Source organism: Bidens hawaiensis, unplaced genomic scaffold, assembly GCF_021521415.1.
Source record: "Bidens hawaiensis isolate Kalapana, Puna unplaced genomic scaffold, B.hawaiensis_p1.1 tig00028499_1, whole genome shotgun sequence".
Classification (NCBI taxonomy): domain Eukaryota; kingdom Viridiplantae; phylum Streptophyta; class Magnoliopsida; order Asterales; family Asteraceae; genus Bidens; species Bidens hawaiensis.
The window spans coordinates 52,804-68,283 of NW_027494660.1; the positions used below are offsets into that span (position 1 = coordinate 52,804).

The following is a 15,480-nucleotide window of genomic DNA, read 5'->3' on the forward strand; positions in this document are numbered from 1 at the left end:
AAAAAAGAGTTTAAATTCCACGATTCTCGTATTACAACACAAAAAAAATACGTAATCAAATCGAACCAAAAGTTGGATATTAGTGTATCGCAACGACTTTACAGCCTTTCAGTTAAAACACATTGTAAAACATCGAAATCACACGTCGCATGAACCACCATCACTTGTGTGACATCCTTAAGAGTGTAACCATATTCCTTTTCATAAAGAGGACATGGTCACGGTTGAAAGCTTAAAGTTGTGATTCATATGGCGTTGAAGGTGGTATGATTTGGCTTAATAGGTTTCACGCCCTTTCCAAACTCTCCAGGTAAACAACCGGGTCTCGCGTCTGATTGAGATTTATGCGCATTGCTTATCCTTAGGTTTCAATAACCTTGGTGTCAAGAGTTCAGAAAACAAGCACGTCCCCCTTACAGTTTACTACATACCCGCATATAGAACCATATTTAAGAAGAAGAAATATCAGAAAACCAAAAGAAAATTAATTGTTGAAAAATGTTTGAAAATCTTTGTTTTAGGCATAAGCCTTGGACTTGTGTGTGATGTTTGTGTACATGAGGCAAAGTATAACAAATAATAACCAAATAATGTAGCACGTCCCCCTTACAGTTTACTACATACCCGCATATAGAACCATATTTAAGAAGAAGAAATATCATAAAACCAAAAGAAAATTAATTGTTGAAAAATGTTTGAAAATCTTTGTTTTAGGCATAAGCCTTGGACTTGTGTGTGACGTTTGTGTACATGAGGAAAAGTATAACAAATAATAACCAAATAATGTACATTGAATAATTAAATAGGGTCCACATAATTTCTAATCATGTGGGCCAAAAGAAATAAAAATAAGCTATAACCAATTAGGACACTACGTCTAATTTCCTATATTATAGTCACGTCTTTAATACCAATCACGGCTTTAATACCAATCTGTAACACCCTGGCTAAAGCGGAAACGCCTGAGTGTGACGTACAGATTGCCCAAAACACATGTGACACTATTAAGTGACAATATTATCATTAATTAATTTAAACATCAAGTACACAAGTTAGTAACAAGAAATACAAGGAAAATACAATAACAATTAACAACTTGTCCATTTATTAATATAACCTAAGTCCTAATGTCTTCTCCGTTTCATCCTCTAATAATTGTACCTGTAACATATATACAAAATAAAGTCAACTAAATGAATAGTTGGTGAAGTTTTGATATTAGTACATAAAAATCTACAATTCTATGAACAAGTGTAAATGAGCAAGTAAGATCCTTTCCAGTTGGGATTGTGCACCAACGTACTCATTACAGCGCAAGTACGGTCCTTTCCAGTTGGAATTATGCACCAACGTACTCGGATAATGAGGCCCTTTTCCACCCATAACAACAAATTTCTTGAGCGCAAAAGGAGGCGTATGATCATACTTAATGAGGAAACCATGAGCACGTAATCTTTGAGCAAGTAAGCAAATAAGCACAGAAGTCCATGTAAAGAATTGTAGTTTGTAAATAATAATTAAACGAAATTGTAATGTCGATAGGATATATATGCTACCCCCAAAATGTGTAAAAGCCTTAAAAAGGGGGTGTGAGAAACTAACATGTTAGGGAGGCAAAAACGAGCAAATAAGCGAAAAAGACTTAAATGAGTAAACCGACTAATTCCAGTTCAATGAGTGACCCTAGATAAATAAATAACTATGTTCAAAAAAAGAGGTTGAAAAAAAAATAATAAAAAGGTGGCCTACATGTTCGGTTTATAAATATTAAACGAAAATTTTGTTAAAAAATATTTTATTCTACTTTTTATAAGTTACGAGAAAAAGGTTAATTACTTGATTTATAGTCAAATTATTTTAGTTTTAGAAAAATATATGTTATAATATTTATTAGTTAATTTTTATGCGTTTGATTCATATCCGAACCAAAAATTATTTAAAAAACATGTTAAAACGAGTGGTTCGATTTTGGTCGGAATGAACCCGGTTTTAAGTCGGGTTTATGTCATATATGAAATGATAATATGAAGTGACATGTTGGAAATGTTTTATTTGGTTTTATTAGTTTTGTAAAAGTTAGTTTATTTTTTTCATTAACATAAAACTTTTATAACCGAATGTTAGACGAGCCGAAAAAGTGGTAGTGAAACACAACCATGGCTATCGACATAAAGTGACAATATGGTGATGAACACATGATGTGTTGTAGGAAAAATAATAACTTACCCGATGATGAAAAACATAAATAAAAAGAACTTGAACGTTTTGACTTTCTTGGTCAAACTTGCTCTTTAGCACAAATTGGGAAGCAAGAACACAATTGAGAGAGAGAGACTCTGAGTGAGAAATGAGTTGTGATGCAAGATTTGTAGAAGTAGAGGCTACTATATATATAGGCCAAGAATCGTTAAAAGCAGGTCAAAACGAATTAAATTGAAGGCTAGTCAAGTGACAAGTCTTAAGCAAGAGTTAATAATGAAATTAAATGATCTGACCAACTATTGATGAAAAATAAAGATGCTATACATTTGAATATAGTCTAGGTGAATTAATGATCTTCAAAACCAAGTCAAAAGACGAAACTCATGGGGAAAAGTAATGAAATTGGTCAAAATAAATAAATATAATTGAATGTCATCGAAAAATATGAAATTAATCATATTTAGTGAAAGAATAGCAAATGAAACGTAATCAAAACATAAATGAACCAAATTGATCTTGACTCAAATCTTATGCTTGAGATAACAATATTAATAAAATATCATGACAATCATAAGCAACATAATGATCATAAATATTCAACAAATTAACCGTCTTTAATAATAATAACTGAATTTAATAACTGAATGTCCGAATTACATCGAACATTTTAAACGAGTCATGTTTAGGGTTTGAAAATTAACAAATATTACAGTGGACATATGAAAAGAAGTTTACAAGCATAATATTGAACCCATAAATGGCTGGAGCTTGTGTCCAAAGTCTCCATGGCCAACCACTTTGAGACCACCTAAGCATCACACTCCCGTTGTCAGACCAAAAAAGAAGATAAACAAATCAAGTGAAAAACTTAGTCTGAAAAAGAAGAAAAACAAATCAAGTGAAAAATTTAGTCAAAAGAGACCAAAAAAGAAGAGAAAAAAAATCAATTGAAGAACTTAGTCAAAAGATGCACCATGAAGGGAAAATGTCAAGGCTGGGTAAGCCTATAACTTGTGGGATATGCAAAATCTTAGTCAAAAGATAGGCGGTGAAGGGAAATGTCAAGGCTGAGTAAGCCTATAACTTGCGGGATATGCGAAAAGGAAGGCCACAATAAGATCATGCAAGGAAGGTCAAGCTAGTCCAAGTGGAAAGGGAAGGCGATTGAAAAAGGGATGACTGGAGAAGGGAAGAGGTTGCAAAAGGAAAGAAGGCTGCAAAAGTGCAAAAGTGAATGAGAAGACGGGAAGAGGTTGCAAAAGGAAAGAAGGCTGCAAAAGTGCAAAAGTGAATGAGAAGACGGGAAAGCAGACTTGAATATTTAGTTTATATTTGTATGTTTAATGTCTTTTGTTTGGTTTAGTTCCACATCCATGGTGAATGTAGACTTTAATGTTATTACTCTTTTTAAAGGGAATATATACATGAAACTGATGAAATATGTAGTTTATATGTAGTTTAATGGTTAAGTTCTTAACCCTTTTAAATACATTTATAAAAATTTATCTTTTACTCTTTTGATTTTTACTCTTTTGTGTGTTGTTATGTTAAAGCATAAAATATATGTTAGAATATGTTAAAAGGTTTATCTTAATGGTTATGAATGATACCATGATTCCTTTCTTCCTCCAATTTGTCAACCTGGACACCCAAAAGCCAAACAAAAATACATATTGAATGATATAAAAGAAAGGTTAACGTAAAAATGCAATTAACGTGCTAAATGCGAGAATCAACTAGTGTAATTATATATACATTTTGAGTAATTATGTAATTACATCATAAAATTTTTATGTAATTACTTTATAATGTAATTATATAATTAATCTACTTGTATATATAATTAATCTACTTGATTATCAAGTTTTGCATGTTAATTTCATGTATTTGATCCACATATTAAATTATATAAAGAATAATAGTAGAGTAATATTAATTATAATATGTGTTTGAAAATAATCATAATATATTATATTGAGTACCCATTCAGGAGGACAACTTGATATGCAGTTTTCTACAAACTTCTTGCACTTGGAAACTCCTTCCCCCTTTTGTTTTGTGCACCTGAATAAAAAATAATTATAAGAATTTATATTAGATGAAATTAACTTTCAAATTATGAGAATCCAGTAGAATTATGAGAATCAAGTAGAGATGTAATTATATCATACAAGTATATACAAGTAGAATTATGTAATTATATCAGAGAGAATAAAATAGAATTGTTATAAACAAGTAGAGTAATTATATATTATATACAAATAGAGTAATTATATAATGCAATATATACAAGTAACGTAATTATGTAATTATATCATAAAGACTCTACTTGTATATATTTGTATATATAATTACTCTACGTGATTTTCACTACTTAATTTTCACAATTAACACGTTAATTTTATTTAAATTTGATCCAAATACATGTCTTATAAATCAACTTAAAACTTACTACGCCTATATATTTTAGAACATTTACCCATCTATGCAAATGCCGAAAAATAACTCGTATTTCTAATTGTTTAAAATCCTGTACAGGTTCATATTTAGCAATATATTAATAGTTAAAAGTCCAAGGAGAGGGAGGGCGACAGTTATGGCCCGATCACCGGGTAGCCCGAAATATTTAGAACAAAAAATTATTTATTATAGGCGTTCTTTGAAAAAAAGATACATAATTTTAATTTATAATCCCAATTCATATAAACGCTCTATAAAACAAGAAAAGAAAAAGAAAATATAGCCAAACATAACCCAACGGACTTCCACAGTTCCACGCAAAAGTTTAATGTTCAAACCAAAATAAAAAATAAAAAATAAAAAATTTACTTAAAAGGCATATATTTTCCTTGTCCCCCAACCAAAGTTTCTAACTGTTCTCGGTAAAAAAACACATACTTAAGGTATTCAAGGTAGGATGAGTAACACTTCCCAGCCTCTTTCTCGTTAGCCTACAAATACAAAATAGTCATAAAAAACTAAAAAAATCAAAAAAATAAAATAAAAAGGTAAACCGACCATTAATTAACTCATATATTTTAAACTTCTCTTAATTAGTATTAGAACTCATGTGTTACACGTTGCGAATAGTTATATACTTATACTTACATCGATAATTTAAAAAAGTTAAGATGAAATGTTATGTTGGACCTTGTCTTCGGGAGCCTTGGTTGAGGAAAGAGGCGGCGGGGCTGAAACCGTGCCTGGTTCATGAGCCGGGCGCGGTGCCTGTTGCCCTGTGGCGACCTTGCTAAGGTCTTTCGATCGCATCTTGTCATGTGGATCCATGATTGCGGCCATTGTCACTCTTCTATTGTGTTAATTCAAAACAAAAATGATACCTTTTGTGAAATAATTAAGAGTTTTAAGTCGATATAATATATGAGGAGACTTAGAAGAGGTGGTGGATGCTTAGTGATGGACACGTGGCAAGTGTGTAAGCTAGGTGTCAATCTAGTGTTTTGTTCTTCAAAGTATTCTTTTCGGTGACCATCTCTTTCTGTTTTTTGTCTTTGTTTAAATCAATTTAGAAAAGAACGAAATAAGTGAAGGATTCACATCCTTTATTTATTTTTGCATTGCCATTTTAGCTCACAAAATATTTTTCTATTTATTTTGTACTTGTCTCTTTGTAAGACACGACAACGAATATTATCAATAAATCAAACTATGTATCTATTGTCTTCTATCTTATTTTCTTTTAATTATTATAGTTACTAGGATAGTATCCGTGTTATAAATGGGTTGAAATTTGATATGTAAGAAAGTGTATATAAACAATCATAAGATATCATAAAATATACAACCAAAAAGATATCATATATCTCTATATTGGAGATATAGAAAATAACATTGTTTACATAAGCAGTTACTAATTACACAAACTTAAGTTTATAACAAAAGTCATGAAAATATTAGATATTAGCAGTCTTATACCAACATGATCTTCAAAATTTCCGTCCTCAAACAAAATCATCCGGCCTTAAAGCCTGAAAAAAACAAACAAACCATGGAACTCAATTAAGTACTAAACAAAATTGTTAAGGTATATCATAATGACTTTATGTAAACATAAATATCTAAATATTTTTAATGAATTAAACACAAAATGTGAAATGTAACACAACTTTATAGACAGAAAGAAAACAAATGCATAAAACCGGTTATAAAAAATCAAAGAATATTAAAACTATCATATTATTGAAACAAACATATAAAACATAACCTCTAAAACAAAAAATTAAAATTTCAGATTCGTTTAATAGAAGTTTAATACTAACAAAATCTAAATTTAAACATAAAATGGAGATTCCAAAAACATGTGGAAGTAAATTTACCAATCATCACATTCATCCACAATCCACCAAAAAACCAAACTGCCATCAGAACCTGACAAACAAAATAAACGATTTTTCCAATTTATTGTACGTTTTTGAAAGTTTGTATTTATAAATTAATCTAATAACATAAATAAACAAAACAAAGTAAACAATAAACTAAAAATTTAGGCTTATCAAGTAAATAAATAAATTATTGAATAACTGTTACCTAAAACATCAGCATCAGAATCCAAAGAGCTTTCAAGATCATCAAAATCGGATTCATAATTTTAACAATCTATCAACCATTTAACCTTCTCACCGACCTCCTTCTCCAAATCAAAATGTGCCATTTCTTTTCTCACATTCGAAAGCTTCAACTCATCCAAATCTCTTAAAAGATAAAGATCATTGGATTGCAATATTGATTTAGGCTTAATAGGCTTTTGTTGCCAATTCACATACTTTATAATCACATTATTATGAAAAGGATAAAAAAACCACTTGCTAACATTGACAACCGGAAGAACTTCTTGATCATGTTGTTCAATATTTTCATGTATAACATTCATCAGTGCCTTCTCTTCATCGGTTAGAACTTCTTTGCGATTCCTGACGCCGTGAATTTGATACTTGTTCAGAATACTAAAAGACATAACAGACTGGATGTTATCCTTGTGGATTACTGAGAGATCGCTAAAAACGAACTCATATCTATTGTAATCGGTGGAAAATTTCCAGTTAACAATGGTGGCCATTGTGGAAGAAAATGAAAAAATAATTGTATTTAATTGAATAAGTTTTGGTGTGTATGTTCATCTTCCAAACCGTATAAGTTAATCTAAATTAATGGCGGTTTATTGATCAAGAAACCTCATTATTAACCCTATATTTTCAGATTGTTTTTGAACATTATACCTATTTTTGTTTATTTTTTTTTAAATATGGTAAATTGATAAGTTATATAATGTATATCAAATATATTAGGCTATAGATATAAAGTATAATAATTTTTGCTATAAATAAATGTTTTGAAATTTAAATTTGTAAAAGATACAAGATAAAAAAGAAACATAAAAGAACACTAATTAATAGTTTAATTAATATACAAACATATACCTATAGTTAGACAAAATAAAATAACACAATCCTTTCATTAAAAAAAGTTAAAGGTAATTAAAACATTTCAAACATACACGAAAATGAAATGTAAAAAACTCATAGAAGGTTTCCAAATATTTCCTTATACACGTTTTTTGTTTCGTTAATCAGCTTGGATTCCTTATCTAATAAAACAATCTTAATACATTCTTGAGTCTTAACTCTAGACAAAGCAACATAAAGCTGGCCATGTGTAAAAACAGGGTCTTTTAAATAATCCAACACGTGCTAACGATTGTCCTTCACTTTTTATCTATAGTCATTGCAAAACAAACGGATATAGGAAACTGTCTCCTCTTTAACTTGAATGGAAGCTTCTTATCAGATGGTGTAAGACTTATTCGGCTAATTAAAATACGAAAACCGATATTAGTACCAGAAACAACCTTAGTTTCAATGACGCGTTTATCCAAACTAACAACTTGTAGTCGAGTTCCATTGCACAAACCTTTTTTCTAATTAATATTCCTTAGTAACATGATAGGAACTCCCACCTTAAGTAACAAACGATGGTTTGGCATTCCAGACATCTTTATACCATTAAGGAAATCAGGTGAGTACAACGTGGGATCAAAAATCCTCTGAGACACTTTCAACCTCGTCGATACTATCTGAACTGTAAGGCCCCGTTACCGGTGCCCTACTTTGGAGGTTGAATTTACTCATAAACACAGTTCTAAATATCAGAGATAATTAAAACTTTACGCGGAATATAAACTTCAACCAAAATACATTACATAACTTTCAAATATTGTCTTAACAAACATTCGTAGTCATTTAAAAATAAAACATAGTCTTTAAAACATCATAACATTTCCTTGAGATGCCAGTATCTTCAATTCCATGCCATGTGTCCTCAGCAAGCGAGTTGCCTCATCCTACTCACCTGCGTGTATACTAAAAGTCAGCTACGCTGAGTGAGTTCTAGTTAATCATATAACATACAATGCATCCATACACATTCTTATATACGCACCAGAAGGTACATATACATACATAGTTCCTTACCTTTCTTCATACATTCATACGATCATACTTTCATTCTTTCCTTTTATACACACATATATATACATATACTTCGTCCAAAAACCTTCGCAGATATTATTAGGGTCTGTTCCCTACATTCGCGGATATTATTAAGGTCTGTTTCCTACATTCGCGGATATTATTAGGGTTTGTTCCCTTTCTAACCATACCTTCCATAAATACATACATCATCTATATATCACACACACACACACACACACACACATATATATATATATTTGTGTGTGTGTGTGTATCAATCATATCTTTAAACTATCCCTTGATGGTACATGCAATATCCGAAAATCGTTCAGCATCGTCAAGCATTCATTCGTACATAAATTATATAAGGCATACACTTACCACTTAAGGTAAGTGTATTAACTAATCACATCGAGTATGCACACAGCCCCGAAAACATAACAAGGAATGGGGCTAGAAACTCAATTGAACTCGATTACGTTCACCGTTAATGGTTATTTCTTTATTTAGATGTGTGCGACTAACTGTATGACAATTACACGTATCAATTAACTATCACTACTCATATCGCGTTTCTAGTCTAATTATAACCCTCAGTGAACGGAGGTCCGGGGGCAGCGGGGTTCTTGGGGTGGCAGCCCTAGCAGGGTCCAAGGGGCAGAGCCCCTGGTTGAGGTCGAGCTACCAGGTCAACTTGGAAATATTCTATTTCCATCAACTGTCTTAACACATTTTTCATTAGAATTCTAATTTATTATTTTATTTGGTAACTCAAAAAGTTCCATGGCTTCTTTGTAATTAATCCATTTTATTATAAGTCCAGGGACCTTTCTTTCATTCTTTCAAACATTAGTTCGTTATCCAGTTCGTCATCCAGTTCTTTAACGAATTAACTCCTAAGTTGTTTCTTCACGAATGGACCTTTATAACGAACTGCCTTTTTATAACGAACTGGGGGTTCATTCGTCAGTTCTTCGTTAACAAATTACTTAGCGAATGGCTTAACGAACTACATCTAATTCGTTATCTCTTCTTAACGAATAGGCATAACGAATTGCTTGTTAATTCGTTATGTCTCCGCTAACGAACTAGGGTTAGGTCAAAGAATGTCAGAAACATTCTCTGACATTCGTTAACCTCGTACACCTTTTCCAGCGCCGTCATCGCCGGAAAATCGGGAACTCACCGGAAAAGCGGGATCTCAGTTATTTTCCACCGTTTTTCACCGTTTTTGGTTCCGTTCGATACAGATCTGAGCTAGGGTGACCCCTAAGCTCATCTTTTGATCAGTTTATACCCGATTCCATCCGGATCTCGTGACTTTAACGGTTTAAGGGTGTCGGCTCGTCGTTTCGCGACTAAATCTAGCGGGTTTGGGTCTATACAATTTCATACTATCATTACCTCGGGTTGGAATCGATTCTTCTTCTTGGTTTCGGTTTAGATAAAGAGAGGAAGAGAGAAAGAGCTTAAGTGTGTGTTTTGGGTTGTGTATGGAATGGATGAGAATGAATTAATTAATGGTAATTATGGTATTTATATCATGGGTCATGGGCTTAAGCCTATGGTATTTTCCTCCTTTCCTTATTAACCCAAGTCCATTACCCATATTACTTAACCCAACACAAGCCCGAGTCATAATAACTCATCTTTTATATTATTAACCGAACGAGAAAACGGGATGTTACATGAACTTAAGTATTCCATTTCTTGACCCGGAAAATATGCTAACATACGATCATTAATCTCTTGAACAACCACATTGAAGGGAGCAAGCGACGCCCATTCTTAAAAGTAAGTAAGATCGTTAAACCTTTCTAACATAGAAGGATAAACAAAGTCTATTAAATCAGACATAGGATCAAGGGAATGTTTTATTAGAAGATCATCTGGAATTGATATAATTACTTCACCATCATCCGGACCACCATGATTACCTTCACCAATATCCAACAACCAATAAGCGAATTGCTTAATCTCTAAAGTGTTTGTCATTTGAGAATCAACAGCCAACCTCATGCACTTAGTTAGTTTCAAAACCTTACACTTTGACCATATGTAAGAAGAACTAATTGTGGCATTCACACACTCGTTTCTTGTTCCATTCTGTACAACAGGTAAAATCTGTCTGAAATCACCACCAAGAACAACTACCTTACCTCCAAACAATGATTCAGAAGTGTTGGCCAAATCACCTTTCGTAACATCTTTTAGGGTTCTGTCCAACGCTTCAAGTGCATGTTTATGAATCATGGGAGCTTCATCCCAAATTATTAATGATGTTTTCTTCAATAAGTCAGAATCATCAGTATTTCCCTTAACCTGAAAATGTTGAATATGTAAACATTATATTAAATAATATAATTAAAAAACATAAATTTAACTGTGAATAATCACCACCTAATTAAATTTATAATAGTTACCTGACATTCGGAGTCCTCGGTCAGATTGATTGGAATGAGGAATCTTGAATGAGCAGTTCTACTGCCTTCTAATAATAAAGATGCTATTTCACTTGAAGCAACATTAAGAACAATTTCTCACTTAGACCGAATTGAGGCCGATAAAGTTTTCCATAAGTATGTTTTGCCAGTATCGCCATAACCATAAACGAAAAAACACCACCTTTTTTACGTTTCCATGGGTTAAATATTTCTTTGTAAACGCCTTTTTTGTTCAGAAGTTAGAGATGTGTACAAATGCTTAAAATCATTTGTCAAAGCATCGGTATCATAAGATAGTTCTTCTATCATAAGAGGATTCAGTGAGGTAGATATAGATTCCTGATCTAGAAATGGCATGTGTGAATACCTACGTAGAGATGAATTGTTTGATACCAAAAACTCTTCAATCTCAACTAATGCTAAGTTTGTTAGTTGCTCGTCACTAAGAGACAAACCTGAAAAATAATTAATTAATTTACCTTAAACTAAACTACAAATACACAAGTTCACATATATAAAAAAACTAACTTGGATTCTTGTGTTTCTTTTGTTGATACTAAAGAATCCCGTCGACTAAGAAATGTCATGTATTATCCCAAACGTAATCTGGTCTTGATAAGGAGAATGTTATAAGCATAGTTGCAAACAAATTACGTAGATAATATCCGTTTGCAGTATGACTTGCTTCCTCTATTGCTTCTATGTACTCTTTATCATCATCTAAAAGATCTCTTCTATAACATGCATCTCTAAAAGAATCACAAACAACACCATCTACTGTGCGAATATATTCTAAACATTTAGGTCCTTTAACCTTGTTTAAACGTATATTAAGAAGTACGCCTCGCCAAATGATGCAGGAACGACATGAATTCTACCAATAGCAAATCCCTTTAGCCTTGGTTCCCATTTCGGTGGTACTGTTATTTTCCATACAAACTGTGTTGGAAACTCAGCATATGATAGCTTCCTTGCATGCCTATAGTTTTTATTGGCTTCCATCCAACCATTAAACATTGAAGCTGCATTGGAAGGCTTTGTAAGAACACATTCAATATCTGTTGAGTACTTGAATAAAGGAAAGAAGAAAGTTAATGATGAGATACATAATTGTGAATTAATTGAGAAAATAGGGAGTGTGATTACCAAGAAACCATTTGTGAAGTCTCAAAATGTTGAAAGATCATGTGTTTCTACACGTTCATTGCCAACCGAGAACAAAAGACATATCAAGAGGAAGGTGTTCAAGAGAAAGCATGTAAAAGAACTTATTGGTGATGAAAAATTCCTCATGAAACATGGTTATGAACCACAGGGGTTCTTGTGGAAGCCAAAAGATGAAGCTCCAAAGATAATAAAAAAGGGAGACTGTAATTGAAGAATGCACAAGCATAATTCCCTACTTTGGAAACTGGTTATGAGACTGATAAGTCTTGTGAATTGGTTTATGAAAATTCAAAACCAATTGCAACTATTGTGGTTCCTGATGATTTACAAGATATCATAGCTTGTGATTCATCACTTAACTTATTACTTTCATTAAAATTGTGTAGGAACAATCCACAGAAGTGAATGCTATATGGTATATGGATAGTGGATTTCTAGGCACATGAATTGTGATAAGAGATCATTGGTCAACTATGAAGAAAATTTTAAAGGCCTAGTTGCTTTTCGTAGTAATGAGAATGGAGGGAAGACTGTGGGCAAAGGCATTCTCACAAATGGGAAAGTCTCTTTTGATAATGTTTTTCATGTTGAAGGTCTTCAATATAAGATTCTGATCATCTCACAAATGTGTGATAAATGTTATAAAGTTGTTTTTGATGAATCTCATTGTTTCATTTTGAAACTTGAGTTTACAATTCCACCTGAAATGATAATGATGATGGCACCTAGAAATGGAAACTTATATGAACTAAGAATGAAAGATGCCATTTACAGAGGTGGACCATGCTTTATCTCCAAAGCATCTGAAAATGAATACAAACGGTGGCATATAAAGTTATGTCATATGAATCTCAAGAGCATGAACAAACTTGTTAGAGGTGAACATGTTATTGGTCTACCAACAAGAGAGTTCAAACTAGATGATAAATGTATTTCATGCTAAAAGGGAAAACAACATAAATCATTTCACAAAACAAAACTTATAAACTCCATTGAACAAGTGCTTGAAAAGCTTCATATGGATCTCTTTAGTCCTGTGAGTGTTCCAAGTATTGGCAAAATGAGGTATTCTTTGGTGATAATAGATGATTTTTCAAGATACAAATGGGTATATTTTCTTGGTTCAAAAGATCAAGCTACAGAGATGATCAAAACTTGTGTAACCAGGATTGAAAACCAGCCAGATGCAAGGGTTAAAGTAATGATAAGTGAAAATAGCTCTGAGTTCAAGAATGGGATTATGACTGAATTTTGTTAAGCAAAAGGACTATTTCAACAATTTAGTGTCCCTAAAAGTCCAGACCAGAATGGTGTTGTAGAAAGAAGAAATAGAACATTAATAGAAGCTACAAGGACCATGCTTGCAGATGCTTATTTGCCTGTAACATTTTGGGCAGAGGCAATTAACACTGCATGTGATGTTCGAAACAGAGTCCTTCTCAACAAAAGACAAGACAAAACTCCTTATGAGATTTTTGTATAAAAGAAAGCCCTGAATCAATTTTCTCAAGCCATTTGGATGCAAATGTTCTCTGTTAAACGCTAAAGATTATTTGTAAAAGTTTCAATCAAAGTCTTTGGACTTTTTCTTTGTTAGATATTCCTCACACTAGGAGGCATATAGAGTGTATGTCAAAGATCATCTGAGTGTGATTGAATCATTTGATATCATCTTTAATGAGAATCAGTTCAACACTGTTGATGGAGAAACATGGATGTTTGATGAAAATTCTTATAGAACAAGTGTTCCTGAAGCAGCTTCTTAAAAGAAAATTGACTTAGAAAAATTATGGTCTAAAGTTGCTAATGAAAAAAAAAATGAGTTCTCTTATAATAGGAAGATTTCCGAAAAAATGAGGTTGAGCAAAATAAACAACTTGATCACTCACAAGATCAGGAGAACCATAACATGGCTGATGATCAAAAAATATCCAACAAGATCAAAATCAAAATGACAAATTGTCAAGATTTGTAAATTTGTTTCAAAATTTGAATATGGGAAATGATGTTGCATCAACATCAAATCACAATGTTGAAGAAGAGGAAATGAACAATGAATCACAAGATTTGATCATTGAAGAACTTGATCTAAATGAATCAAAGCTAGATTCAAAATTAACTTCCACTCAAATCATTCAAACTTCTTCTGTTTAAAGAAATGTTAGTGCACGGTTTTGCGTCTTGAATCTTTGTAATTATCGTTAAAGTATTTGTTTTATATTTAATGTAATATTTAGTTTAATTATTGTCTAGTTCGTTATGTTTAAGGTCTAGTTCGCTAGGGGATGTTAGCGAACTAAGACTTAAGCTTATTTCCTCCTGATTCGTTAGGGGATGTTAACGAATCAGGGGTGTTTCGTCTTATTAATGTACGTAATGAAGTAGCGTCTGGTTCGCTAGGGGATGTTAGCGAACCATACCTATCTTCTATATATAGTGAACACTGTTCACGTTTAATTTAAGTTTTGAGAGTTAATTAACGAAACCCTGTCAAAATCCTCTCTCGATCTACATCCTAATATTATACGAACTATTGATATACACATACTGATAATACATATACATATATAACACTTAATCTAAAGTAATTATGACCTATATCGAGAGAGGATTTAGCTCATAATTACTTTAGATTAACAAGATAACATCCTCTTGAGGTGGTTGCTCCTGTGGTGGTTATTCTTGTTGCCCTTGACCAGCAACCGATGGATCTTGATTTATTTGATCAACCATTTTAACTAAATATGAACGAATATAATAAATGTGAAAATGTAATATACATTTAGGACATTTAAATGTCTAATGATATATTTAATTTCATATGATATGTGTAATCAATTTATTTACGCGTTTGGACGGTTGAAATACTTTATTTAATTTAAATGTTAATTTTAAATTTAATTAAATAAATAAACATAAATGTCATTCATTAAATATCACACTGATTCGTTACTATTCAGTAACGAATCAAGTGATTCGCTATCAGGTAAATAGGTTAACGAAAGAGACACAGCGAAGCAACTATACAAGTTTAACGAACTGAATTCTAGTTCGTTACAGATTTGGTGAATCCAACTTTGATTCGTTAGAAAAAATGATTCGCTGAGCTAGTTCGTGTATTTCTTTAACGAATTGGACACGAATCAGTTCCAATTCGCTACAGATAACGAATGGTCAAA

The 15,480-nt window shown here is 32.2% G+C and overlaps 1 protein-coding gene across 1 annotated transcript; it reads right to left on the minus strand.

The window, feature by feature from the left end:
- Positions 1-3,792: 3,792 nt before the first annotated feature.
- On the minus strand, positions 3,793-5,531 carry LOC143577263 (putative cytochrome c oxidase subunit 6b-like). Its single transcript, XM_077061139.1, has 4 exons — positions 5,353-5,531; positions 5,101-5,153; positions 4,185-4,266; positions 3,793-3,843 (listed from the first exon to the last, which is right to left on the minus strand). Exons 1-4 carry the CDS (start codon positions 5,500-5,502, stop codon positions 3,793-3,795), a joined length of 336 nt encoding a protein of 111 aa, XP_076917254.1. The 5' UTR covers positions 5,503-5,531.
- Positions 5,532-15,480: the final 9,949 nt, after the last annotated feature.

What these genes read in the sequence shown, in the direction of transcription:
- LOC143577263 (XM_077061139.1), bottom strand. Translation starts at nt 5,502, where the DNA reads ATGGCCGCAATCATGGATCCACATGACAAGATGCGATCGAAAGACCTT. An exon ending in CCAAGGCTCCCGAAGACAAG is followed by an intron (nt 5,154 to 5,352) that starts GTCCAACATAAC and finishes TTGTATTTGTAG; the next exon opens with GCTAACGAGAAAGAGGCTGG. An exon ending in CAAGTTGTCCTCCTGAATGG is followed by an intron (nt 3,844 to 4,184) that starts GTACTCAATATA and finishes TTGGGTGTCCAG; the next exon opens with GTTGACAAATTGGAGGAAGA.